The sequence below is a fragment of the Polistes dominula genome, unplaced genomic scaffold (genome assembly GCF_049000335.1).
Source record: "Polistes dominula isolate Pdom_NZ unplaced genomic scaffold, Pdom_raw_medaka contig_82, whole genome shotgun sequence".
Lineage (NCBI taxonomy): Eukaryota > Metazoa > Arthropoda > Insecta > Hymenoptera > Vespidae > Polistes > Polistes dominula.
Window position 1 is genome coordinate 7,100,703 of NW_028301046.1, and position 26,855 is coordinate 7,127,557.

A 26,855-nucleotide genomic window follows, 5' to 3' on the forward strand; every position below is an offset into this window, starting at 1 on the left:
AACTTCACTGACGAGAAGTAATTTTATATTTTGGAAGCGAAGACAGTAAAAATGAAATTGATTCTGTTGTTTGATAATAAACTATGTCAATATTAATACATAATGCTAATAATAATTTTTAATAAATTATTTTTTATTGTCTATTTTACCTACTTAAAATTAAGCATTTGATATTAAATAAATGAAACAAAATATTTTTCTTTTTTTAGAAAAGTCGCATTATTAACACATTCGCGACCGCTGACGTGAATTCACGTCTTTTTAAGTTCTATTCCTAGTTGCCGCCGACGTGATTCACGTCATTTTAAATTTTAAAAATTTAATAAAAATAAATTTTTAAATACAATATATATATAAATTTTATATATTAAATTTATATTTAATTATTTCAATATAATATTTAAATACTTATATTTTATTATATTATTATATTTTATTATTTAAATATAAATTTAAATAATTCATTATTTTTATCGGTACTCAGTATTAAAAAAGGAAAAAATATGCCGGTCGCGAATGTGTTAAGATATAATTTGCTTTTTTTAAAATTACGATATTTTAATTTTTCAAAATTAACGATTTTTTGAATAAATTACTATTTTTTTACTAAGTTGTTCCATTTGTTTAAAAAAAATACATGAAAAAATAAATTTTTTGACAATGAAATGATTGATATATCAAGTTGAAAGTTTCGAAAATTTGCATGAATTTAAAAAAAAAATTTTTGAGTACATTAAAAAGGCGAAAATAAGGGCCAGACTTGAAAAACTCACGTATAGTGTCGGAAGGTACCAAAAAAAACATATAGTGACGAAAATTTTAAGTTAGGAGGTTGTACGAAATTTAATGATTTTTTCATTTGATAATCTGAGAAGACACATGGACATATCCCTATTGGATTATGTATCAATATTTGAAGGAACATTCAAAGATTATTATGTACGTCATTAGTATAAACAGATTGTATTTCAACGATCAATCATATTTATTTCGAAATTTCGAAGCGATTGCCCGAATGGACAAACTTATACAACATATGTCATTAAAAGCACGTGACATAACCGAAATCGGTCACGAGCAACTTCTGATAACACTTATCGAATCTCTTGACTTCTTTCGTGAATACTATTGTCCACTACCAATTACTCATTAAATAGAACTTCTGAAGATCTATATAAAAATTTAATTTCTAAAATTAAAAATACTTACATTATATATAGAAGATATTTTCACATTTCTATATAGAGTGTTTCAGAAACAGTATCTAATTTAAATAATTATATTTATCGTCATAGGTGTACATTTTAAAGAAATTAAAATTTTATTGTTTTTAGTCTCTGTTGTCTGTCTGTCTCTCTCTCTCTCTCTCTTTCTCTCTTCCACGTTGATTCATTATCTACAAACATTACCATAATTATGTAAGACCGATTTGTTCATAATAACTGTGCATAAAGAAATGTATAGACTAAATAATAATAAAATAAGTCAAACCAGTCAGCTTGGCGACAGCTATTACGATATTTCTAATTTTACTAATAAATTATTAGATTTACATTATTTCGTAATTAATCAACGTACTCTAATCTTTATAAATTTTTATATGTTAGAGTTTTCATAACATACATTACAGAAAATAATTGCTAATTATAGTACATAGTACATGTACAATGCGTGAACAGAATACATATGTGTTGAAACCTTAAATAACAGATCATAGTTGAGAGAGAATGTAGTTGATGACATTGACTGTATTTATAAATTGACTGTATTTCTGAAATGCATTTTACAGCGCACTACATTAAAAAAAAGGATCTCCCTTAATCTATTATCTTAAAGAATCTATTGAAAAAATGCTATTACCATTCATTACAAATTGGCCAATAAAATTTTTAAAATATTTTATCTATTATAAGTTTTTATAATCGTAACAAAAAATTCAGGGATTTTTTTAGCTTACAATAGCCATAGGATCCTTTTACGATAAATCGTCAATGGTTTTCCATTTTTGTCCTTTTAAATCTTACAATAGTATGGTCATTCCATTCAAGGACATATGTTTCCGTGTGACTGAATATAAAAATGATTTAAGATACCTATGAACAATAAGATATCATCTTATTGTTCTTTCTTAGATTTATTTTTATTATTCTTTTTTAGATTTTTTCTTAAATTACTTTCGATATGCAGTTTTGAAAGAAACTTTTTTTTTCCATTAGAAAGCAAAGACGATTTTGAATCAATTACAATAATGTTATTTTAAGGGGATACACCACCCTGATGCTCGGAAAAAATAGTATCATAAAAGTATTATGTATATATATGTAGAATAAATATTATTTTATTATATTTAATTTCTGTGTTAAAAAAAAGTTTAAATTTATAACTATTTTTCGGAGCACCAGGGTGACGCAACCCCTTAAACGAAAATATATTTTCAGGCACGTACCTAACACGACCATGGATGAGTCAGCATAGAGATCGTTCGAATTAATTCATCGCAGTGCGTTAATAAATTTAATAAATTTCTCGATTAATTCATCGTCACTGCCAGTTCACAGTTCTATGATCTTGAATCGACCAAAGAAACTGAAACATTCTTTCTCCTCGTGTTTTTCGAATCTTTTTGAAATGAAAACTTCTTTAGAATGGGATTTGAAAAATGGAAACGTAGCGCGGCAAATATGGCATAACACGGCGATGAAACAGCCAAGATACTAAGTAAGATGAAAAAGAGAGACAAACATATAGGATTGAGCCTGCGAGAGAATGAGACAGAATATACCTATACAGTTTTTCCTATTCTCGGTCTCTGTTTCGTAGTCCCCACTCCTGGCTACTAAGCTTTGTTTATGTATGTGTTTGTGTGCGACTGCATACTACGAAACTTAGACTCATATTATTATTAAATTCTTTATTTCGCAAATATTGTAATTAATAATTATGAAGTAAATAGAATATAATAATTGTACTGTCTGCAATATTTAACAAAAAAAAATGATTACAAGATACATCAGAGAAAAAGAATTAGATAACACTGTAGAATACATTAGAAGCAGCTGACAAACTCCATTCAAAAGCAAGTAAATTACTGGCAAATTTTTATTTGGCTTCTTCATAAAATATATTTGATTCATAGAGATCAAAATATGTCTATTAAATTTGATTTTTATATGTTTTTATAAAAAATATCCAAAAAAATGTATTAAACCAGGCATATAAGAAAATTATATTATTAATTATAATATTTGCGTATTTAAGAAACTTATACTAATTTTTCAATAAAATAAAAACATTTTTAACATGTTGAACTCCCTGTGTGAATCAATGGACTTTACCACAGGGCCCAAATTTGAGACTCGTTGTGTACACTATTCGATAAGCAGAGAACGATACGATTCAATGCGTTCTTTGGATTTTTCGTTGTTCAGATCTTTATTTAGACGAGAGTATTTAGAGAATTTAAGTTTGTGGTACAAAGAATAAAGACGAGATATGTTATAAATAATAAGGGTCTCGAAGTGTGGCAGGCTATGGAGTTGAAAAAAACATTTCTAGAGAATATCTCTATTAGATCTCTATTAGATCTCCCATTGCATTTTACCAAAACCTTTGTTCAGTCCAGCAGTATTTTCCATATGTTTTTCGTAACGTCTTTATTTCGTCTATCCTAAAATGTTTGTTAGACAGCGCAAGAATGTAGATGAAAACGGAAAATTGAAAACCATACTAACAAAAAAAATTTTATACCTGAGTTTCAAAAAGAGGATTATTCGTATTTACTTAGTTTCCGACGAATTATATTTCCTTTGATAAACATCCTACGATTTTGGTGTCTATCTATAACTATCTTATTCAGCATTCCATTTTTATTGCTTAAATTTGGAAAAGTGTACTTTTTATCAGCTATTCCACCAAGAGACCATACTGGTTACTTTTTTATGTATGGTAATAATATTATAATAAATAAATCCAACAATTATCTTATACTCTTGATACTGTGCATTCGTCTCATTCTCTCGAAACTTTGTTTTTTGAAGGTTTCACTTCTAACACGTGTGATCTTCACACGATTTTTTTTTTCTTTTTTTATCAAATAATCTTCAAGCCTTTATCAACTGTAACTGAAACGAGACGAGAAATTGCAATGAAAAGGAAACTAACAAAAATGTATCTTTCACGACAATTAAATAATTCGATGACTTGAGAACAAATAAAAAAAGAAAAAAAAGAAAAAAGAATGAATTAAAAATCGGATTTTTTCCAAACACGTAAGGCCATAAATAAAAGATTTACATAATACATAATTATAAATAACTCGTGTCCCGGTCGTTTAATCAATAAATCAATACGAATTGTTTATATTTAATGTCAATACTTAAGAAAGATTGAAACGATTTTAAATACATACATATGTATTTACGTATAAATTGATTTTATCCTTTAATTTTGTTTTTACAAAGAAATTTCCTGAAATCATTTAACTCCGACTTCGATTACAAGGATAAATGGAATTATTTGTAATATAAATCAATGTATTGTCGAAGACATCACGGAAACTTTCTTTTACGACGACAAACTCGTTCCTTAGGTCATCAAATCTTTTGAGATAATCGATAACGATAACGCAACAAGTATCGAACCACGTTATGAACTTCAAAATTGATTGTACATTTAAAGATCAGAAAATCCAGATTGCATGGCTTGGTAAAATATTGAATATTTGATTATTATGAAAAAAATTTGGGTCGACGGGACATAATGTTATTTACTTATAAATTTATTTCTCTTTTGGAGCATCGATATACGCTTAACAAAAGAAATGATACAATAAGAGAATAGAGAGAATAATAAATAGGAAGAACAAAAAAAAGAAAGAAAGAAAGAGAGAATAATGAGATGAATAAACAAAGACTTGTCATCCACAGTACATTCAAATAACGTGTAAATAATCAAACGAGGTTATCATAAGGACTTCTAATACTAAACGATCTTCCTCTCGGCAATGTTATTAAGAATAAATTCTAACACAGATGTGTCGGTTTACTCATTTGCGGTTCGTAGAGATTGTCGAACAAATGAAATAATTGAAATTAAAATTGAAAGAAGGAAAAAGAAAAAAAGAGAAAAAATAAAACGAAAAAGGATTTATCTAAGGATGTAAACGATCGATAAAGAATACGAACTAGCTGATCAAATAATTAGAGATACGTGTACATTTGGATGTGAAAATAATAGGAAGAAGTAATATTATAACGCGTATGTATTAAAACGGAGAAAAAGAGAGTGAGAGAAAATATAAGGGAAGTTAAAGAAAACAAAATAGTACGTCATATACGTAAGAAGCGCATGACTACGAGACTGATAGGAGAAAACTCGTGACGGCAGGCTCGATAAACCACCGAGCACGATTTAATCGGCACAGTAACTGGACATAAACGTGTTCAGTCCTTCGTCGACATGTCCAGGAACAAGAATTACGAAACATTCACCAGTAGCATTAACATCGACAAAGCCGAGGATAAACCATTTCTCGAATCGTAAGTAATAAATCCAAATAAAATTCTTGTCTTATTTATATATTACCTTTAACATCGTGTTCGATAATAGAAACATATAAGCTGGTGTGTACTTTTATCAAATACAAGTATATAAAAATATTACTTTTACTTTTGAACAAGTTCAAAGATATTTAAATACTGATAATTATGATTGCGAATAAATTTTTTTTTTAATTCAAAATTATTTATTATTATGCTATACACACGTTACAATTAGCAAATTTATTTGACAGATATATATATATAAATACTATTTTATAATTTATCTTAAATATATATCACATTAATTACATGACTACTATTAAGATAGTATTATATATATGAAATATTAAAAATTTGATATTTCCTATATAAGTAACAATTAGCGTTTTTACAATTAAACATACACTGCATATATATAGTTTGAATTAAAAATTATCTCATTAATCGAATAGATAGAATACTTATAATCGTAAGAGTGAAATTAAACTTTTTTTACAAGTTCGTAAGTATATTTAAGAGATAAAGAGAAAGAGAGGATAAGAGAGAGAGAGAGAGAGAGAGAGATAAAGAGACAGATTATCTTCTCTCTTGTAGAATATGTACATAGTGAATTCGTCATCCACTAGTTCGATGATAACCAAGGGAACCCTGCTTCCTCTCCTCGACGATTAGATCTACTTCCGTTTGTTTATTTTGTTAAACTTAAATGCCCAAGAAAAAAAAATTTATTAATATTTATTTTATTTCTATCAAAGATAAACTTCTTTCCTTCTAATTTATATGAATAATATTATATATATTAAATTATTATCCAACTGATATCATTGTTTTTAATAAAATTTTTCATTTAAATATAATATATTTTGAATAAGTTAGAAAAAAAGATGATTTCTTTTATAAACAAAGTTCACGAAACTAACACTCAACCTCCAATAACCTTTTTATCAGATAAGATAAAAATTTCTTTTCCTTTCTCTCTCTCTTTTATTTTATTTTTCGAATTCGCAAAAAATTTTCTTCGCAATTGATTATAATAAAATATTGATCAATTGCTAAAACGACGGAATACAGGAAATAATCGTAAAGATTTTTATTCTCGTCATTCGTAAATGTAACAAGCTCAAGAATTATTATTATTATTTTTATTTTTTTACCATTAAAATTCCGTTCGTAACTTTCTTATCGATTAAGACAGATTAAATTGAAATATATATATTATATATACAGATATAAATTGAATTATTGTAAATCGACAAACACAAGTAACAAATTTAAAATCGTAATGATTAGAATGATACACGTGGGCGGGTTGAAAAGTTTTGAGTCTCGACAGTAAAGCAACTTTTATTTCTTTTTTCTTGATGTAAAGGATGAAAAAATTGATTTTTATGTCAAACTCAAAACTTCTCAACCCACCTACATATTTTAATAAGTATAAAATGTATGTATATATATATATATTTAAACAGGTTACGAGATATGCATTTGCATGGATATTTAAATGTAAATATCTCGTTACATATTGTTACATCTATACTACGTTGGACGATTGATTCTTCCCACGTTTAAATACACTTTTGTAGACAATTACCGAACACACGTCTGACATTGTCAAGGCGTATAAAACATACTCCCCTAAGTGATAATTTTCGTCATTAGACTTTATCATCTGGAGCGATAGCAGACTGCGTCTGCGAATCACTCGTGACTTTTACGATCTCGTCTCATTTTCAATTATTTTTTATCCGCTTTTTTCGATAACGATATGTTCGAAACAAAACAAAGTTCTATTATAGAAAAAACGGTTTCTATGATTTCAAATAATCGACTATATATTATCGTCAACGTTCGTTGTTGCATAACGAAGTTAGAAAGAGAAAAATTAACAATACGATACTTGTCTTTCAAAAAAGAAAATAAAGAAAAAAATTAAAAAAAAAATAAGAGGATAAAAATACAATCAGATTTCTTTTCCAAAAGAAATATAAAAAAAATCACGTCATTTATATCATTAACGTTTTGCGTGAATAAATATGAGGTCAAAAGTTGTACTATATAATTATATCCATAGAATAAATTACTAATGTTACTATATATATGTACGGTAAAACAAAAAAAAAGAAACAATTCGAATAATTTAACGATGAAAAGTAAAACAAAGAAAGAATGAAAACACAAACAGATCCTCGCATCAGTATAATAATTAGGGAAAGCTTCGTTTACGAGTACTACTCGAGTCAACGAGTTTGAACTAATGACGAATTTCTTTCTTGTTGATTTTTCTTTCTATTTTTTATCGATTACGAGAAAATAACGTGTTCGAGTACACATTCAACCTCTCGTGTATCCACAATCACCCCCGTAATAATCATAATATATATATATATAAATATTGTCAAGACCCTTCCCCCTCCTTGAAAAGTTAAAGTTTGAACTAGCGATCTGTTGTGCGTGCGCATCTTATTCGAAAAGAGAGAGGGAGAAATAGAAAGAGAAAAAAACGAGAGAGAGAGAAAAATAGAAAGAAAGAAAGAAGGAAAGAGTGAAAGAGGGAGAAAGAGAGAAAGAGGAAGATCGGTCTCATCGGCGTATAAATGTTTTCACACTCGGTTCTATGAAACCATTCGCTGCGCGCAAGTCCTCGTGTAAAGATCTCAAGTATAACTGTGTCGTTGTCATAGTTATCGTCACCGTCACCATCGTGTGCATTATTTTTTAATTTCATTTTAATTTTTGTGAAATTGAACGAAGACAAAACGAGAAATAGATAAAATATTTAATAATTAAATCGAGTTTGATAAATTTTTGTACTTTCTTTATTTTTCTTTTCTTTGCTCTTTCTATATTTTTATTTTTTTATTTTTTATTTTTTATTTTTTATTTTTTAACGAAAATAATCAAACGCAAATGACTAGCTGCTCATGGCTAAGAACTCTCGAAGGTTTTTATCAAATCGGTCGTACGATCGGTTACAACGGAACTATTTGAAAAAAAAGAAAATAACGCAAGTATAACACGTGTATAGAGAAGATTATACGTTTCGAAGGAGATAAAGATAGAAAAAAAAGTTTCTTTCTTTTTTATTTTTTTTTTTGAAATTATTTTCAAACAAGATAAGAAAGAAGAGAAGCAAGACGAAAGAAGAGGCAAGAAAACGCAGTCTTCTCGAAGTGTGATTTTACACACACACACATAAGTTATTCTATTAATTTCGTGATCATCGAACTGTGATATTACCGACCATACTTATATTATATATGTATATATAAGGTGATAATTTTTACGTATTCACATATACTGTTCCTCGTTTGACTCTTTGTCTCTTCGCTGAGAAAAATAGTTGACAAGTGATCGCGCCTTAACGAAGAAAAGAAGAAGCAAAAGAAATACCAACGTCATGGCAGAGTGAGTAATTTATATTTTCTTATTCTTTTCATTTCATCGTTCGCTGTTATTCTCTCTTTCTCTCTTTCTCTCTAAGAATATCTCTTAGCTCGCACGTGGTATTTACTCACACGCTAAGATTCATAGTTGAATTTGTAAACACGAGAAAAAAGGCGCGCACGCACTCGAAAATATCGAGTTTTTGTTACGTACGATTCGAGATATTACATTTGTCGTTGCTAAAATAAGAAGTCAAAATATCGAAATATCAAATAAAATATTTTACATCAGTTTCATTATATCATTGAATAAAATAAAACATCATTTTTTAAATCTAGAATACATATCGCAGAAGATAAAAAAAGAGGAAAAAAACAAATCTATGAAAAAGATCTTAAGAAAAATGACAGAAAGAAAACATTTTAAAAATAAGCAAGCAAGAAAAGTTCCGAGACGGCCCGGCGCGGCAACGTGTTTGCGCGAACTCGTTGGCTTAACGCCAAGGTTACGTTTAGTTTACGATTGTTTATCATTTTTCATTTATTCTTGATTAGTAGTCAAGTTATTAATATACACTGTCGCGCGCGCGCGGGAGAATAATTTACAACTTTCTAAAGATTATCGAGTTTTCTGTTATTATTCGACGACAATGATTTTCCGTTTCAATTCTAATGAAAATAAAAAGGATTTTAGAAAGAGAAGAAAAATATTGATAACTGATAAGATATACACTTGCTTTCTCTCTTTCTCTCTCTCTCTCTCTATCGAGTCTTTTTCTTTTTCTATTTGATATCTATTTACCGTACATGATGCAATTTATCTATTAATATGCATGCGTCCTCTAAGAGTGTCACTAACGAATGACCAAGCCAACAACTAAACCGACCGTATATTTGAACTTTGCCGAGTAGTACTACTTTTGAATGATACTTTTTAAAAATTATCTTTCTCTCAGCTGATCATAGGAGATTATTATCGAAAAGCACCAAAAATATATCATACTTTATAATTATCAAACGTTTCGTTTATTCTACTATATAAAATATCTTATCTTATATAAGAAAAATCAAATATAAAATCCAGTAGAACCGTAATAGCAATGCTAAAAAATTCTTCTTACTTTGTAATTATTTATATTTTACTTACAAATCAGCTCACAAATCTGTCAGCTTATTATTATTATTATTATTATTATTATTATTATTATTATTATTATCATAGGATATCCTTCAGAATAGATTAATACCCGCACACACGAGAACACGCGCATTCACACCACACATATACACAACGAGAAATTGTTATCGTCAGTAATAAAAATTAATTGAAATTAAAAATTTAGAAAAAAAATATATTTAGAATAGTTTCATTTTTCGAGTATATGTAATTAGCTGATTCCATTTAACGCGAAAAATAAATGAAACTAACGATAGAAAAAACATGAAAACAATCGTATTTTCAATTGCGTAGACAATGAACGACTTAGAAGAAGTTTAAAAATAATTCTCGAAGCACCGTGCCAGTATTCCCTGATCTCCCGCTTCATTATTCGCACGTGACTCTTGTTAACCTTTGAGAATGCGAATGCAAATGTGAAAGAGAAAAAAAACGATGTAACTTTTCCAAGGCGGTTTGTTTATCTGTGGAAAAATTGTGACAAAAAAACGTTACGACACGAAACGATAAATATGCATGTTTCACTTATAAATATACAAAATTAAGTATAGATATATATTTATGTATATTTACCTATGCAACATATACCATTTACTAAAACATGAACAAATCTAGTAAGATCTATCGTTTTGAAAAAATATCTTTATTACATTTGACTTATCCTAGATAGATAAAAAAATGTTTAATGAATGACTAGTTTATTTTAATTATAATTTTGATAACTATTTTTTGTTTACTTATCAAGGAGAAACGGTAGTGTAAACGGTGTTCAACAAAAATAACGATAGCGATGTACGAACAAAGGTCGATTTGTTGTTAATTTGTTTTTCTATTCCTAAATTGATCTTGTAATATACTCACATTCGAAATTTTCTACCTCGATGCATTATCAATTATAAAACGATTGGAGAATCGTAAAAAAGATAGTACGAGAGATAATAAATTCATCATCTCGATTTCGTTACAAAAATTTCGTTATTTTTAGTATGTTTTAAAGGCACATCGGAAACGTTTTTTTTTTCTTTTAGAAAAATAAAAAAAACAAAGAGAGATAAAAAAAACAAAGGGAAAATCATTCAATGATATCGCGTGACGAATGTGAGTCATTAAAAAAAATAAAAAGTAGAAATTACTTCCTTTAATTGTAAGAATTAAAAAACAATACATTTTTTGTTACGAAACTTGTAAAAATATAAAAAAAAAAGATAATACTAATTACATAGTAATTGTCATAAGATATAAATGTTGTACCGTAACTTTCTACAATTTACCTACAATTTCTATTTCTAATATATTAGAATATATTATAATTTATGTATGTTTGTTAAGCAATCATCGTATAAAAACAACTACACCTTTCATCGCCGATTTTCCACGTGATTGCAAATGCAACTTTCAACTTGTTGCGAAAGTTATTTTCAATCTTATAAAATGACGATTAAGATGACAGATATATGGTATTATAACTTTGTACCTCAACGTATTTATAAACATTTGCGAAATAGTTTAGTAGTCGCTAAGAAATCTTAGATTTGCATTCGAATTTGAATATAAAAAAAGACACAAAATTAATTCTTATATTGAAATTTTTCATTAGTAAAATGATAAATATAATATAAGGATTTCGTTTAATATCTTGAAAATCTAATATAATAAACTTTCATATAATATAATCGATATTTCTTTGTAAAAATGGTAAAAAATACTGATATAGTATACTTATAATTTATTACACTTTTTGTAATAAATAAAGAAAATATACTAAAAAGAAATAAAAATAATATCGAAGGAATGCGACACGTATTAATACAGTATTCTCGTTCCAAAATCGATTAATTTTTATTACAAAATTTATTACAAAATGTATTATAAAAGGAATAATATAAAGAAAGAAAATAACAAATAAAATAGTATATCTGTGCAGATGACCAGCTACACTACACCCATATATACACATTAACAACAGGAGCACACATTTTCTTATTTATAATCGATCAATTTCTCGTAGAACTTTTTCAATTGACATTGAATCTGCCTTTCACACGACTATCTCTAATGAAATGAAACAATTAGAGAACTAACTTCCTTACATAATTATCATTATTGAATTTCCTTTAACTCACTCCCATGGATTATATTTAATTGAATAAATGAGAGAAGACGTTCTAATGTAAACGAATTGTTGCAAATCGTACACTATTAATTCCAATTACGCTACATTCCTGGTGACTAATTTGCATCATGTAACAGTATCAGTATGTATGTTAAAAACGGGTGAATTTTTATTGAAAATAGTATCATTTACTTGTTTCTTTTTCTCGTATTAAATGTAATAATAGCGAAAGCTTATGTGCAATACGACATACGAAAGTATACGAAAGTCGAATCCTCGAAAATAATGAACTAAACATATTAGTAATAGTTGACCGGCAATTGGCCAATTTTATGTAAATACAATGGCAATATCTTTTCGAGATTTTACTATTATTCATTTTCAGGAAAAAAGCACTAAGTTATGACATATGAGAAACTCAAATTTGGGTCAAATTTATTTTAGTGATCACGAAACGGGCCAAACTTCGAAACTAAGCTTGAATAGTCCCTTCGACAGTGTGATTTTGACAATATGCATTTAATTTGATTATAAAAAAAATATATAATAAAAACACAAAAAAGAACAAAAAAATAAATAAAATATAATAAATTTATATTAATTTAATTTTATTTGTTTTTTCATATTTCCAGACAAATGTCAAATTTAAACGATGCTGAGAGGACGTCGTTGGTAGACTCAGCATTACTACCAAAAACCCAATTATCCACGGATGATGGGAAAATTAATTCAGCGGCAAATAGTACAAACAATGACCCAGAAAGTGCGAGACCCATTGACAAGGGTAGTGCCGTAAGGCAAGTTCTAGCAGCATTGGTCGCTCAACTGGGAACAATTAACACCGGAATGACCTTTGGCTTCTCGGCCATAGCACTTCCTCAACTCCAAGAAGCTAATAGTACAATTCCAATTGTTCAAGGGTCGTCGGAAGAATCTTGGATAGGTAAATAATTAAATATAATAGAAAATGAGATTTTTGGCAAATAAATTAAGTAAACGCAATGTTGTTGAAGTTGAGATTGATGAATTAAAAATTAAAAAAATATTTTCTACTTTTTCAGCTAGCATGTCGTCTATTGGTACTCCAATTGGTTGCTTAGCATCAGGATACATGATGGATATGTTTGGAAGAAAGAAATCCTTAATTATCACTGAAATTCCAGCATTACTTGGTTGGATATTAATCGCATTTGCAACCGACATTCACATGATTTATGCTGGAAGATTCTTTGTTGGACTTGGATCTGGTATGGTGGGTGCACCAGCTCGAGTTTATGCTAGTGAAGTGACTCAACCACATCTTAGAGGAATGTTAACAGCCATGTCGAGCGTTGGTGTTAGTACGGGTGTTCTGATAGAATATGCTCTAGGAAGTGTCCTCCCGTGGAATATTTGCGCGGCCATCAGCGGAATTCTTCCGCTTGCTGCTTTACTGCTGATGTTCATATTTCCAGAAACTCCATCTTATCTAATATCTCGAAATAAACCGGATAAAGCGAGAAAAGCTTTGCAACAATTCCGTGATAACAACTACAACATTGATCAAGAAATGGATACATTGGAACAGTTCTCCAATAAGAATAATCTCAAACGATTAACTGGATTCCGTGAAATCGTTAGTGCACTTCTTAAACCTAATGCTCTTAAACCATATGCTTTGCTCTTTTTATATTTTTTGATTTACCAATTTTCCGGTACGAACGTGATAACATTTTATGCGGTTGAAATTTTTAACGATTCCGGAACAACGATAAATAAGTATTTGGCTGCGGTCATTTTGGGTATAGTAAGATTAGTTTCTACCATAGTTGCTTGCATCGCGTGTAGACGTTCCGGTAGAAGACCACTTACTATGGTGTCATCTGTGGGTTGTGGTTTATCTATGATCGGATTAGGTGGTTATATGTGGTTAAAGGAATATTGGGTAATTAATCACTTACCATTTGTTGCTACCTGGATACCAGTTCTTTGTATATTTACGTACACAATCACATGTACCCTCGGATTCCTAGTCATTCCTTGGATAATGATCGGAGAAGTATATCCCGTACAAGTTCGAGGTATTATCGGCGGCTTAACAACAATGACCGCTCATAGTTTCATTTTCGTAGTTGTAAAAACGTATCCCTTCTTTGCAAGTGCACTCACGACGCATGGTACTTTTATTCTTTATGGTTGTATTTCATTATTCGGTACAATATACTTTTATATATGTCTTCCCGAAACCAAAGGAAAAACTCTTCAAGAAATAGAAGACTACTTCTCTGGAAGAAGTAATAATTTGTACACTGGAAGAACGCGTAATAGCCCACAAGTATTAGAAATTAAAAAGGGCCAGATTCTACCTTAATGATGCTGATTAATTTCGTTTTTTAAGAACAACGTTAACGCATGTAAAGATCCTACAATTGATAGATCGTATGGTGCTAATTTGTAATATTTGAACTATTACATTTTCAGTTTTCATTGCTCTTTTTTTCATTTTTTAACAAATTCTAATATTGCTAATACAACTAACAATAAGAGTTGACTTATTGCTTAGTATAAAGGTGCCTTAAATTCGAACTGTGATCCATTTCGTTTTATTTTGATGATCGATTTTTCGAGAAATTTATTACAATAATTAATACAATCTTTCACAGCTTTTATAATAGATAGTACGATATTTCATTTTCATATAAATTGTATTTTCTAAATTCTCATTTGTTTTTAATATTTGAATAGCCTTTTTATGGCGTCCGTCTTATTCATTAATATTGTACGCACCTATATATGTATCTAATTTATTTTAGTTTTATTTATATAATTCTCTGCATCATTATTTTATTGCACTTGTATATTACTCGCAAGCAAATATAACTTTTTTAATTTTTTAATCTTTTATGAATTTTTCATACGCAAATTAAAAAATGTAACGAATATAATATGAAAAGAAAACGACGTACAATGTTATTTATTATTATAAACAGTCAATATAACTTTAACCAAAAGCAAATTAATAAAAAATAAGCATTACTTTTAAAAACCCGTGTGGAGCATTTGCAGTATCTAAAAGACTTAAACAAATCTAGCCAAAATGACTCTTATTATGTATTTATAGATAGGATAATCAATTGTGTAGATCTATATATTGTATTTATTCGTTGATAAGAAAAGATGCAGATATATATTTATTAGAAACAATATCGCTAACTTCATCTGTACGATTTAAATATAAAATAATACTTTAAATAACTTAGAAATATTTTTAATACAATATAATAATAAACGCAATAATCGAAAATCTTTGTAAATACGTACAAATAAATTATTCAAAAATACTATTTAAGGAAAAAAAGAAAAGAAATGCTTTCTTTCGAAAGACATTTACTATTATTTCTAATAAACATATTCCTGCATATTACCGATATGTGTACAATTAAAGAAAAGGTGCTATTTATTAGATATGATATAGTATTATGTTATAGTATAATGCTTGTATATAAACGACTAATGTGACCATGAAGTAAAGATAATTCTTGAATTGGTTAAAAACGTAATATACGAATGTAAGGTCTTTAAGATCGCGGCAGATTTGGATGAACTTTATATCTTTAATATAGCTATAATTAATTAGTTTCACATAAATGTAAATAAGAAATCATTTGATATTTATCGTTTAATATAGCATTCAATTTGTTATCTTTGTACATAAAATGAAATATTTAATTCTAATTTACATGTCACTTATACAGAGTACTCCTTAAGAAAGAATAAGACGAGCGACTTACCTTTTTTTCACAAAACAGAAAAAATACAAAGATTTGTTTATGAAATTTCCTATTATACTTTATTCTACATCCTAGTATATTTTGTATTTAAACGTAAAGGTAAGCATCGTTGAATTAAATTTTAATTTAAAAAATGAAGTTAAATCAAGTGTTTATTTATAATGTAAATGAATTTTTATAAAGTCAACTTAGGTATATCCTTTCTGGCTTCTTTTTTACATTTGATATCTTCGATAAATTTCTTAATTACTTCTTGAGGTAATACTTCACCTCTAAATGTTCTTGGCACGAATTCTTTATCGAGTTCTTCTAATCTCTCATTGACATATTTTGCAGCATCAAAACTTTCTGCCTGTTTTATGAATGCGATTTGCTCGGCCTGAAAAGCTTTTTCCCTCAATAATTCTCTTTTTTGTTTTATTTTTCTCCAATAAAATTGCATTTTCTTTCTAAGCTTCTTACGCTGATGTTTCTTCATTTTTTTTCGTCTTATGATTAACATTCTTATGGCTTGCTTCTCAATAACATTCTCCATTGTAGGCAATTCCATAGATTTATTTGAAACAGGTAAATCACGCCAAATGGGTAAATATCTATTTGGATTTTCTATTTTGGATATTCCCATAACAGGTCTATCAATAATATTTTTATATACATAATTATTCACTGGTAATTCAAAATCAATATTTAACGTTCTTGGTACAAACTTGATCTTTAAATTAAAATTAGTTTTAAATATATCGCCATTATTGTTACGAAACAATGAAATAATATTAATTTGTTCTTTATCTAAAATAGCTTCATGTTTAAAATAACGTCTTGCAGGAAATATACCTAAAAAAAAACTATTTAAAATTCATTCTATTTAGGGAAGGGAAAATAAGATTACATTATGTAGAATCCTTAATGAATGATTATTACGAACATTAAAAGTTCGTAAATGGAAAAAATTGTACAATGTCATGTAATTCTTTTTTTAAATTAAAATATTACTGTGCGTAAAATATATTTTTTCAATAATAATCTAGCAAAATTGAATAAATTTTAAGGTTAGGTAATTTTACGCTACTTAATTTTCTTTTTTCAAATTAATAAATAGAATCATCAATGTTATACATACCACGTGAATTAATAGCTAATCTTCGAATTGCGGTACATAATATATTGGTAGCCATAATATTTATTAAATTCTTTCATTTAATAATAAATTTGAGTTGCGAACTCGAAACGCGGCGCACCATACACATTTGCTCGAGAGTGACATGCGCAGTGTTAATATTAAGCAGTCATCCCAGAGACTTTAGCTCAGTGCAGTGCTGTCAGATCGTGGGTAAATCTTACCCTCTCCCTGTGCCACTGGGATTGCCCACAATGAAAGTTTTCCATGTCCGTGTGTTTGGGATGTCGAGGAAAGCCGAGTGTAACCGAAGTTGGCGGTTGGCCACGAAGTGGCACACTATGAAAGCGACTCGTGTCCATGTGTTCGGACGACACGAGTCGCTTTCATAGTGTGCCACTTCGTGGCCAACCGCCAACTTCGGTTACACTCGGCTTCTTTCGACATCCCAAACACACGGACATGGAAAACTTTCATTGTGGGCAATCCCAGTGGCACAGGGAGAGGTAAGATTTACCCACGATCTGACAGCACTGCTTTAGCTCATCTGATCGACACAGGGCCGTCAAATTATCGTACACACAGAAAAATTATCGTACACACAGGAAAAAATTTGGAATTTTGGGAATTCTGGATTTGACACTTATACATTTGTAGAATTTTTTAGATTTAAGATGTTTAAATCAGCAAAAATAGCAAAAAATAATAACAGTTCCAACTTTTACAAAGTTTTTTTTTTTTAGGTCCTCAAGTCTTTTTTCGTCTCCTATTTTCCTATTTTCCTATTTTTCAGGGTTTTCCTGACTTTTTATTGGTTTCCGAGCTATATTTAATTGTTACCTAGCTCTCTAATCAATTACAAACTATGTGCGCAAGGGTGCGCTGCAACCGAATCGCGTAAAAAAACAAAATCAAGGTATATCGAATATTATATTTAAATATCGAATAATCGTAAATTATCGTACAAGTTGAATTTTGGATCGTACAGGGCTTCAAATTATGTGACGCGTACGATAATTATCGTACGAATGGGATCACTGAATTATTAAGTATTATTTGTTAAATTATAAAAAATTAGAATCCACTTATATATAAAAGTAAATAATTCTAATAAGTGATTTAAAAAAATTGTATATATTCGTAATTAAAATAATGAAATAAGAGAAATAAGAAAAAACTAAACTAAAATTGTAAGTGTTAAATAACATCAACGTTCGATACGATTTAATTATCTTTTCTATTATTTGATTTCTCATAAATTAATAAAAAGTGAGAAAGGAAAGAATACAATATTTTTCTTTTAGTGGCAGTTTATTGAAAATTACTTTTGTTGTAATCGCTTGTATTAGCTTAACTATTACAATAATTAGAATAATTCTGTGTTGATTTAAACATAAAATAATGATAAAAAAATATTTTAATCCATACGTGTCTTAATGGTTCTCGTGGTGACTTTATCTTTTTCGCTACAAAAAAATAAATATTATAAAATCTATTTAGTATCGAAAAGAATTATCTATATACTTTTAAATACTTACATAATATGGACGATAGCACCCCAACCAGACATTGCATCTCTGTCAAACGCATTAACTAAAGCTTGACTAATTGTTTCGAAAAGTTCATCTGCTTCCAAATTGGATTCGTATAATGATTCACACATACCATATAATTGTTCTGCACATGTTCCACCAACTACAAAATCATCTGGTATGTTTAAATCACCTATCAGATCCATATTACAAATAAATGGTTCAAATGTAACAGGATCCAAACCAGCGACAATTGGTTCTATAAAATATGGCCCAAACCTTCTTTCGTACAATAGATTTGATATCATAGCAGCAAACGTTTTAGGATGAATCTTTCTATTTTCTTTGAGTTCATATAAATTTAAGCGGAAACGCAGTCTTTCCATCACTGTTTGGCTATCGGTACTGAGTCCAGGAAGTCCAACGTATAAATGAGGGCCCATTTCATATATTTTTTGAAAGTCACAAGTTACAGTTTGGGCTTGAATACCAAATCTACGATCGGCAGCTATTGCTACACAATTTTTTCCTTTCATAGCAATTATAGCTCCACCATTGTATGAGAGTATACTCTAATAACAAATACACACATTAATTCTCTTTATAAAATAATATGATAACAATAAGAAAAAGAATTTATAACAAACTATCTTTAAATAACGTAAAAAATATTATTTAAGTGAATGGACAAAATGTGCAACATAATAAAATATTATTTTACACTAAATTACTGCAAATATGCAATGTCATCTGTAATTTTAACAACAACAAAACTTTCAACGAATTGACAAATTAATTGTCTTTCATTTTAATTGAATATAGAAATATAAAAGAAATTATTTTAATAAAAATATACTTACCATTTTTAATAGTATAAATTAATATTATATTTGAAAATCAACACGAATCTTTTCCAGAACCAGGAATATAGTACCGCATCAAACGAGACAATCGTGAACATAAACAAAGTCTTACATAGATGTACTACCTTATATCTAAGTATCAAAAATGCAACTCAGTCAATGAATAATGCTTAACATATCAATAGTATCTTATTTAAGTTTAAATATCAATTATATATATATTTTATATAGATAATTATATATATATACAAATATATAAATGGTAGTTTTAAGTACATGTTACGTATAGTAAAAATATATTACACGCATAAATACATATCATATACACTGGGATTTGCTTTGAAGAGATCAGAATATACTAAAGTCCGCCATATTGAATTTATTTTGCGCGCCTAATTCAATACGAGTATTTATCTAGATAATTTCTAATGAGAAAAATGAAAAAAATAATAATATTCGTGAAGAGTTTTTGAAAACAATATTATTACAAATACATTTACTTGCAATTGAAAAATCGTAAATATATAAAAACATTTACGAAGCAACAAGTTAATAGGACAATAGAAATATAGAAACGTGAAAATGGCGGGCGATAGAGGAACTGCATTTGCTATATAAAGTTTTTCTATAGCATCCAGTCATGACGGAAGAATCTATTTTCTTCTCTCCATTATTCCTCCAAAGATAACCAGAAAGTTGAAAGTTAAAAGAAAAAAAGTATGGCTGTGCGATGTTATTAAGAGATTTATGAGCGAGAAAGAGAAAAAGAGAGAGTGTGCAAGAGAGAAAGAGAAAGAGAAAGAGAGAGAGAGAGAGAGAAAAAGAGTTGTCTAGAAAATATCTCGCGTACGTTTAGTCGCGTTAATAACGGCATAGAAAAAAAGTTTGTTTTAGCGTTTGTTTGATAATAGTGGAAAGGAAATATAAGTGGATAAAAAAGAAGAAATAATAAAACAAGGACGAGAAATAGTGTTCTCCAAATCAAAGATAATTAAATATGCGTTTGTTCATCGCAGAATACTGCAAGTGTCATGCATTTTGCAACAGGGAATGACTCGCGATACGCCAAAAATAAGCGGCCCATAACAGGTCCGTCGTTGTGATGGCTGAAATCGATGAAAGATCATTGAGTTAATCGAAAGGATTCGTGCTCTTTGCCCCCCTTTGACTTTTTGGTTAGTGGCCTCGATCTCGCGAACATCTGGATTGTGTAAAGTAGAGTCAGCTGTAACTCGCATTATATATACATATATACATATATATTTGTGTGCGTGTGTGATGCGTGTGCATTAAAGATTCCAATTTCTCATCGTTTAATTACACTTTTTCTTTTAACTAAGGAACCCAAATTTGATGAGAAACCGTCATTAGTGTACGTTAAACGATCATCGACTTTGTGTATCAATCCAACACATTCAATTTATTTTATAGTTATATATATATTTTGGGGGTTGTTTTTTTGTATTGTCATGTTATCTTAAATCAATATTAATTAGAAATAATTCCAGGGGTTCTAGATATAATGAAGTATATTTAATTGTATTGAAGATAAGAATTAGAACGACCATGAAATTCCTTATATTTATATATACGCCGTGCATTTCACTTTTATATATTATTTTTAAGCGCCAACACGTTATACACAAAACATGCAGACAAAGCCTTCTACGCTTAGACTGTTAGACTATAAATTGAAGATTATTCTTGGAATATATTTTAAGACTTTAGCTTTAAGAATCTATAAACAAAGAACATTGATATTATAGAATGTTACTCTTATTTCACTTTCTCTTCAAATTGCACGATCCGAAGATCATAGTAAAAAAATAACTTAAATTATTTTCATATTTCAGGATTGTGATATTAGGAATTATACCTGAAACAAAGTTTATATAGGTAGTTACTGATTTATTAATATTCCAATTGGGATACTCGTTGACCGTGGATCAAGGAAAAGGATGTCACTAAAACCCAAGCGAGTAGATTTCACAAGAACCTGGGACGTTTTGCAAGAAACCGTTAAAGGAGTAATAACCTTGGCTAACGTCCCACGTGCAACATGGAACGACAGATTTAGGTAAGTCCCAATAAATGGAAAGAAATATATTTCTAAATAAATGAATTTGATGGAAGAAATTTGATTGCAGCGATGTATATTCCTTGTGCGTTGCATATCCAGAACCATTGGCAGATAGATTATACAATGAAACAAAAAGGTTTTTGGATAATCATGTTTCTCAATTATTAACAAAAGTTCGTGCTCAAGGTGAAACTGGTTTGCTTCAGGCTTACCATCGAGCCTGGACAGAATATTCGCAAGGCATAAACTATCTACATTGTCTGTATTTATATTTAAATCAACAACACATTAAAATGCAGAAATTATCCGAAGCAGAGCTTTTTTATGGAAGTTCTTCTACTATGTCCGCCGATTGTCAAGAGCAGATGGAAATCGGTGAATTAGGCTTAGATATCTGGAAGAAAAAAATGATAGCGCCACTCAAAAAGGCTCTTGTCGCTCTTGTCCTAGATAGTATTAACGCAGACAGGATAGGAGAAGCACCACCTGCTACAACCGATGTGATTTGTGGAGTGATACAGAGTTTTGTGCGGGTAGAAGAATATAAAGTGAAAGGACAACTAGATGTAAGAATATATTTTCTATTATAATAGAAACTATACTTTCATTGTTAAATAACTGACACTTTATATAATGATGATATTAATTAGATGTATCAAGAAATATTTGAAAAACCATTTTTGGAAACTACCGGAGATTTTTATGCGAGGGAAGCATCCGAATTGTTGCAACAATCTGATGTTACTCGTTACATGGAAAGAGTTTCTTGGCGACTTAATCTAGAAGAACTTCGCACTTACAAGTTTCTTCACAGTAGTTCAATGCCCAAAGTACATTTTTTTCTTTCTTTCTTTCCTTAATTAATAATAAAAACAAATGAATAAATTATGAATGCTATAAATGATCAAATGATAATTTTTATAGGTAACTCAATGTTGTGAAGAAAAAATGGTAGCTGCGCATCTTTCTTGGTTACACGCGGAAGCAGAAGCAATGATACAAAATGAACGCAAATGGGACTTAAAATTACTTTATGCTTTATTAAGGCCATTACCATCCGGATTAGCTCCGCTCGTACAAAAATTTACTCAACATATCACGCAGCAGGGATTACAAGCGATTGGTTCGTTACAAGGTGAAAATGTAAGATTAAGATTTTAGTTAAATATAAATATATTCATTGGTTTGAAAAATATTAAAGAAAAGGCATGGAAGAAATTCGATATAAAAATTTTCCTTATTTTAGGTATACACTCAATTTGTAGAAAGCATACTAGATGTGCATACTAAATATTCCTTATTAATTGGAGAAGTATTCAAAGGAGATCAAGCTTTTATAAGCGCACTCGATAAAGCATGTTCGGCTGTCGTCAATCATAGACCAGTTCCACGCCAACCAGCTCGAGCACCCGAACTTGTACGTAATCATTATTTTCTTCTTTCATTCAAAGGAAATAAAATCTGGAACCGTTTGATAAAGTTAAGTTAACAATTACGCTTTCCATGCAGCTTGCCAAATACTGTGACTCACTTCTAAAAAAATCTGCTAGAGTTGCATCGGAAGGCGAAATCGAGGAAAAATTGGGACGATCTATAACTGTGTTTAAGTACGTCGATGACAAAGACGTTTTTCAAAAGTTTTACGCTCGTATGTTGGCTAGGAGATTGATACACCAACAATCTCAATCAATGGATGCGGAAGAGACCATGATAGATCGTTTAAAACAAGCTTGCGGATATGAATTTACAAATAAATTACATCGTATGTTTACCGACATGTCAGTATCAACAGATTTAAATGCGAAATTTACAGCCAGTCTCCGAGAAAGAGATGCGGATAATCAATTAGGCATTGGATTTGTGGTATACGTATTACAAGCTGGAGCGTGGCCTTTAGGTTTACCAACTTCACCTGGCCCTTTTCACTTTCCACAACAATTAGAAAAATCTGTACAAGCCTTTGAATCTTTTTATCACGCGCAATTTAGTGGTCGAAAATTGACCTGGTTGCATCACTTGTGCCAAGGAGAATTAAAATTTAATTATTTAAAGAAACCATATTTAGTGACAGTGCAAACGTATCAGATGGCTTTGCTATTTCTTTTCGAACAGTGCGATGCTATACAGTGCAAAGAAGCAGCGGCATCGTTACATTTATCTCATGATCAATTAGTTAAACACGCCGTGAGTCTCGTTGATTGTAAAATTTTAAAGAAATCAACTGAGGGCGATTTGAAAGAAGACACGATTCTTTCACTTAATTTCGATTATCAGAATAAAAGAACCAAGTTCCGCGTCACTGCGGCTTTACAACGTGATGCACCTCACGATACTGAGGCAACGCATCGCAGCGTTGATGATGATAGAAAATTGTACTTGCAAGCAGCTATAGTTCGTATAATGAAAAGTCGAAAACTTTTGAAACATACTCAACTTTTACAAGAGGTAAGAAATTCATCAAGAATAATATATAATCCTTATTTAATAACTATAAAAAACATTTATAAAGGGAAGATTTGATTACAGGTACTTGGTCAGTCTAAAGTTACTTTTGCGCCCTCCATCGGCATGATCAAAAAGTGCATCGAAGCGTTGATAGACAAGCAATACATTGAACGTACTCCAAACAGTGCCGATGAGTACTCCTATGTTGCGTAACCTTATCGTGAAAGGCATCACTAATTTATTTCCCCGGGATGTTCCCTTTTTCTTTTGGTTTATCATTCTAACGTCAATATTAATTTGTGAATTTAAAAGAATTCATTTTATTGATAATATATTCTTTTTCAATATAGAATCTCAAACAGGTAAAATCTATAACAATGCTTTATGATCTATCTTAATGTCATTTCGAAAATCAAAGGGAGCATCTTGAAAAGCTTATGTGCTCCTAAATTGAGCGATTAATATTTTAGTCGATTCCTTGACTTGTAATATATGCACATCGAATAAAGAGGATGTTATTTTAAGTCAGAGCTAAGAATTACTTATATTGAGAATTAGTAAATGTAGCATCACATCGATAACTTTATTAATTATCATCAACTTAACTTAATCTTATTATTCTTCCCAAATTTATAATGGCTATTAACATTTTTTATTGCATTTTCTTCATACCAAGGCTTATTAAAAGAAAAAATTTTAATTATAAGCCTTTTCTTACAAAATCTATATAACAGTACTCAAAATACATTGTTTCTTTATCTATTATCTGGATTATTCTTGTCAGTCTCTAGTTACTTTTGAGACACATTTGAGGTACCTTTTTTGGTCCACTTACTTCCATCTTAATAATATATTGCACAAAATACAATACATTTTTCTTTGATTAATTGTATTGTTGCACTTATATAAGATCATTTTAATTATTTTAATCGAAGAGCGTTATGTAAATTGGTGTTTTCGAATTAGGAAACTACGTGATTTTTTTTTACTTGCCAGTAATTTGTATCATTAAGAACGCGATGTTTTTAGTTGTAAAAGCTCAGGATCTAGTAATGGATTGTCATCCGTTTCTTGTTCCGGTGGCTTATTCATACCATTAACAACAAGAGGAGAAGCTGTGGCTGTGTTGCTATAAGGTGAAAAGCCAGCCCATTCCATTCCAAGGTAAATAGGTGGTGGACTGCCTAGCGGTGGTTCCAATAATAAATGATCGGATTGCTGTTGCTGTTGCACTTCTTGACAATCCGACGAAGGAAGATAAGATGTTAGGTGAGTTGCAACTTTACACTGCTTCTCCTGTTTTCGCCATTTAGCTCGTCTATTTTGAAACCATACCTGTACGCAAAAGAAATATTTTTAAATGATATATAATAAAAATATAATGGATAAATAATTGATATATTTTACGTTTTTCTAGAAAAGTACTTATACGATATGATTTACAAGATGTTTAGAAGGTACACTACCTGAACCCTAGCCTCAGTTAATTTTATCCTTAGGGCAAGTTCCTCTCTGAAGAAAACATCAGGATAATGTGTCTTTTGGAACGCTCTTTCTAATTCTTCTAATTGAAAATTCGTAAAAGTGGTACGATATCTTCTTTGCTTTCTTTTGCCAGTTCCTCCGGATGATTGTCTATCTTCGTTCCCAGAACTTGGCGAAAAATCGTATGCTGTGTACACAAATGTAACAAATCTAATTCACAAACTTTTGCACTAAAGATAGGCTTTGATAAAACACAAAATCGTATAATGTACAGATTTGAGAAAGATTGTTAGAGATTAATCGTACTGCGAAGACAATCGGCAGCGGTGGTACCTGTGGCGGTACTTAATCTCATTGCATTCATTACCGAGTAAAACGGTTCATAACAGTTAAACTGATTACCACTAATTCTATTTAAAAAAAGGGCTGCCTATCTGCTTAATGCATTTAGCAATAATTTAATTGAGTCTTCTCTACCCCAACTAGCAGGCCGACATGTAGAGAATGTGTGTGTAGAGAGAGAGAGAGAGAGAGAGAGAGACAGAAAGAAAGAAGCAGTTAATTAAATCAAATCCGGGGTAGCAGGGTACACTTACTGAATTTTGTAGGAAAGCAAACGGAGGAAGATTGTGTGCTCATCAGACTAGCCAGAGCAGTTGACTGTAGATCTCCTCCAGAATTGATCTCGTCGTTAGCTCCTCCAGAGGCGACGATCGCACCGGTGGACACCAAAGGGTCACGGGGTGCACCAACCAAAAATAATTGTCTACTGCTCTCGTTACCGCTTTCGTCCTCTTCTTTTAAATCCATTCTTTATCTAAATAATGATCACTTTACTTCCTCTTTTTGCACTTTTCTTTTTTACTTGATTCTTGATTTTTTTTTAAAGATCAATCGAGTAACAGCCTGCCAGAAGATTCGCAAATGGTAATCGAATCACTACGTTGGTTGAGAACGTTCGTTTGGATAGGCAAGCAGCTTTGCAACTCTGCCGTTTCTTTCCTCTCTTTTCCTTCTTTTTTTCTTACACCTGTGCGTGGTAGTAGATAGAGAAAGAGAGAAAAAGAGGAGGGGACGCGGAGTATATTCAACGTGAACTCCCTCAAGAGGGGTAGTGAAGCCTCAAAAATGTATTGCTTGTACACCACGAATCAATAGTACGGGTGTACAGTACAAAAAGTATATCTGAATTCTATCAAGCTTGTTGTTTGACACTTTATATACAAAGCTTAACAATTTATCAAATTCGAAAAATCGTCTTTGTGTAATAACAGAAATGTTCACGAAAGTATCTACGATAGTTTCGCAATCTCCTTTTACAATTTTCTTTTCGATTGAATGAACGTTTCT

The 26,855-nt window shown here is 30.1% G+C and overlaps 5 protein-coding genes across 9 annotated transcripts; 2 read left to right on the forward strand and 3 right to left on the reverse strand.

The window, feature by feature from the left end:
• The first annotated feature begins 5,009 nt into the window (after positions 1-5,009).
• Positions 5,010-16,028, forward strand: LOC107068070 (facilitated trehalose transporter Tret1). Of its 2 annotated transcripts, none has more exons than XM_015324114.2 (3): positions 5,010-5,537; positions 12,846-13,156; positions 13,275-16,028. In XM_015324114.2, exons 1-3 carry the CDS (start codon positions 5,458-5,460, stop codon positions 14,561-14,563), a joined length of 1,680 nt encoding a protein of 559 aa, XP_015179600.1. In that variant the 5' UTR covers positions 5,010-5,457; the 3' UTR covers positions 14,564-16,028. The 2 variants fall into 2 exon arrangements, with proteins under 2 accessions (XP_015179600.1, XP_015179601.1); XM_015324115.2 differs by lacking the exon at positions 5,010-5,537 and adding an exon at positions 7,520-8,945.
• Positions 16,029-16,117: 89 nt separating this feature from the next.
• LOC107068084 (uncharacterized) lies at positions 16,118-17,448 on the reverse strand. Its single transcript, XM_015324142.2, has 2 exons — positions 17,104-17,448; positions 16,118-16,817 (listed from the first exon to the last, which is right to left on the reverse strand). The coding sequence occupies exons 1-2, from the start codon at positions 17,156-17,158 to the stop codon at positions 16,159-16,161; spliced, it is 714 nt and encodes a 237-aa protein (XP_015179628.1). The 5' UTR covers positions 17,159-17,448; the 3' UTR covers positions 16,118-16,158.
• Positions 17,449-18,392: 944 nt separating this feature from the next.
• On the reverse strand, positions 18,393-19,646 carry Prosbeta3 (proteasome subunit beta type-3). The gene is made up of 3 exons (XM_015324145.2): positions 19,493-19,646; positions 18,639-19,204; positions 18,393-18,566 (listed from the first exon to the last, which is right to left on the reverse strand). The coding sequence occupies exons 1-3, from the start codon at positions 19,493-19,495 to the stop codon at positions 18,518-18,520; spliced, it is 618 nt and encodes a 205-aa protein (XP_015179631.1). The 5' UTR covers positions 19,496-19,646; the 3' UTR covers positions 18,393-18,517.
• A 408-nt stretch (positions 19,647-20,054) lies between these two features.
• Cul2 (cullin 2) lies at positions 20,055-24,544 on the forward strand. 4 transcript variants are annotated; one of them, XM_015324090.2, is made up of 8 exons: positions 20,055-20,212; positions 21,349-21,572; positions 21,643-22,141; positions 22,226-22,405; positions 22,500-22,718; positions 22,822-22,992; positions 23,085-24,020; positions 24,102-24,544. In XM_015324090.2, exons 2-8 carry the CDS (start codon positions 21,454-21,456, stop codon positions 24,231-24,233), a joined length of 2,256 nt encoding a protein of 751 aa, XP_015179576.1. In that variant the 5' UTR covers positions 20,055-20,212; positions 21,349-21,453; the 3' UTR covers positions 24,234-24,544. The 4 variants fall into 4 exon arrangements, with proteins under 4 accessions (XP_015179576.1, XP_015179578.1, XP_015179577.1 ...); XM_015324092.2 differs by having other exon boundaries at positions 20,068-20,710; XM_015324091.2 differs by having other exon boundaries at positions 20,068-20,670.
• On the reverse strand, positions 24,257-26,839 carry LOC107068083 (uncharacterized). The gene is made up of 3 exons (XM_015324141.2): positions 26,102-26,839; positions 25,487-25,692; positions 24,257-25,355 (listed from the first exon to the last, which is right to left on the reverse strand). Exons 1-3 carry the CDS (start codon positions 26,313-26,315, stop codon positions 25,029-25,031), a joined length of 747 nt encoding a protein of 248 aa, XP_015179627.1. The 5' UTR covers positions 26,316-26,839; the 3' UTR covers positions 24,257-25,028.
• Between the last annotated feature and the right edge of the window lie 16 nt (positions 26,840-26,855).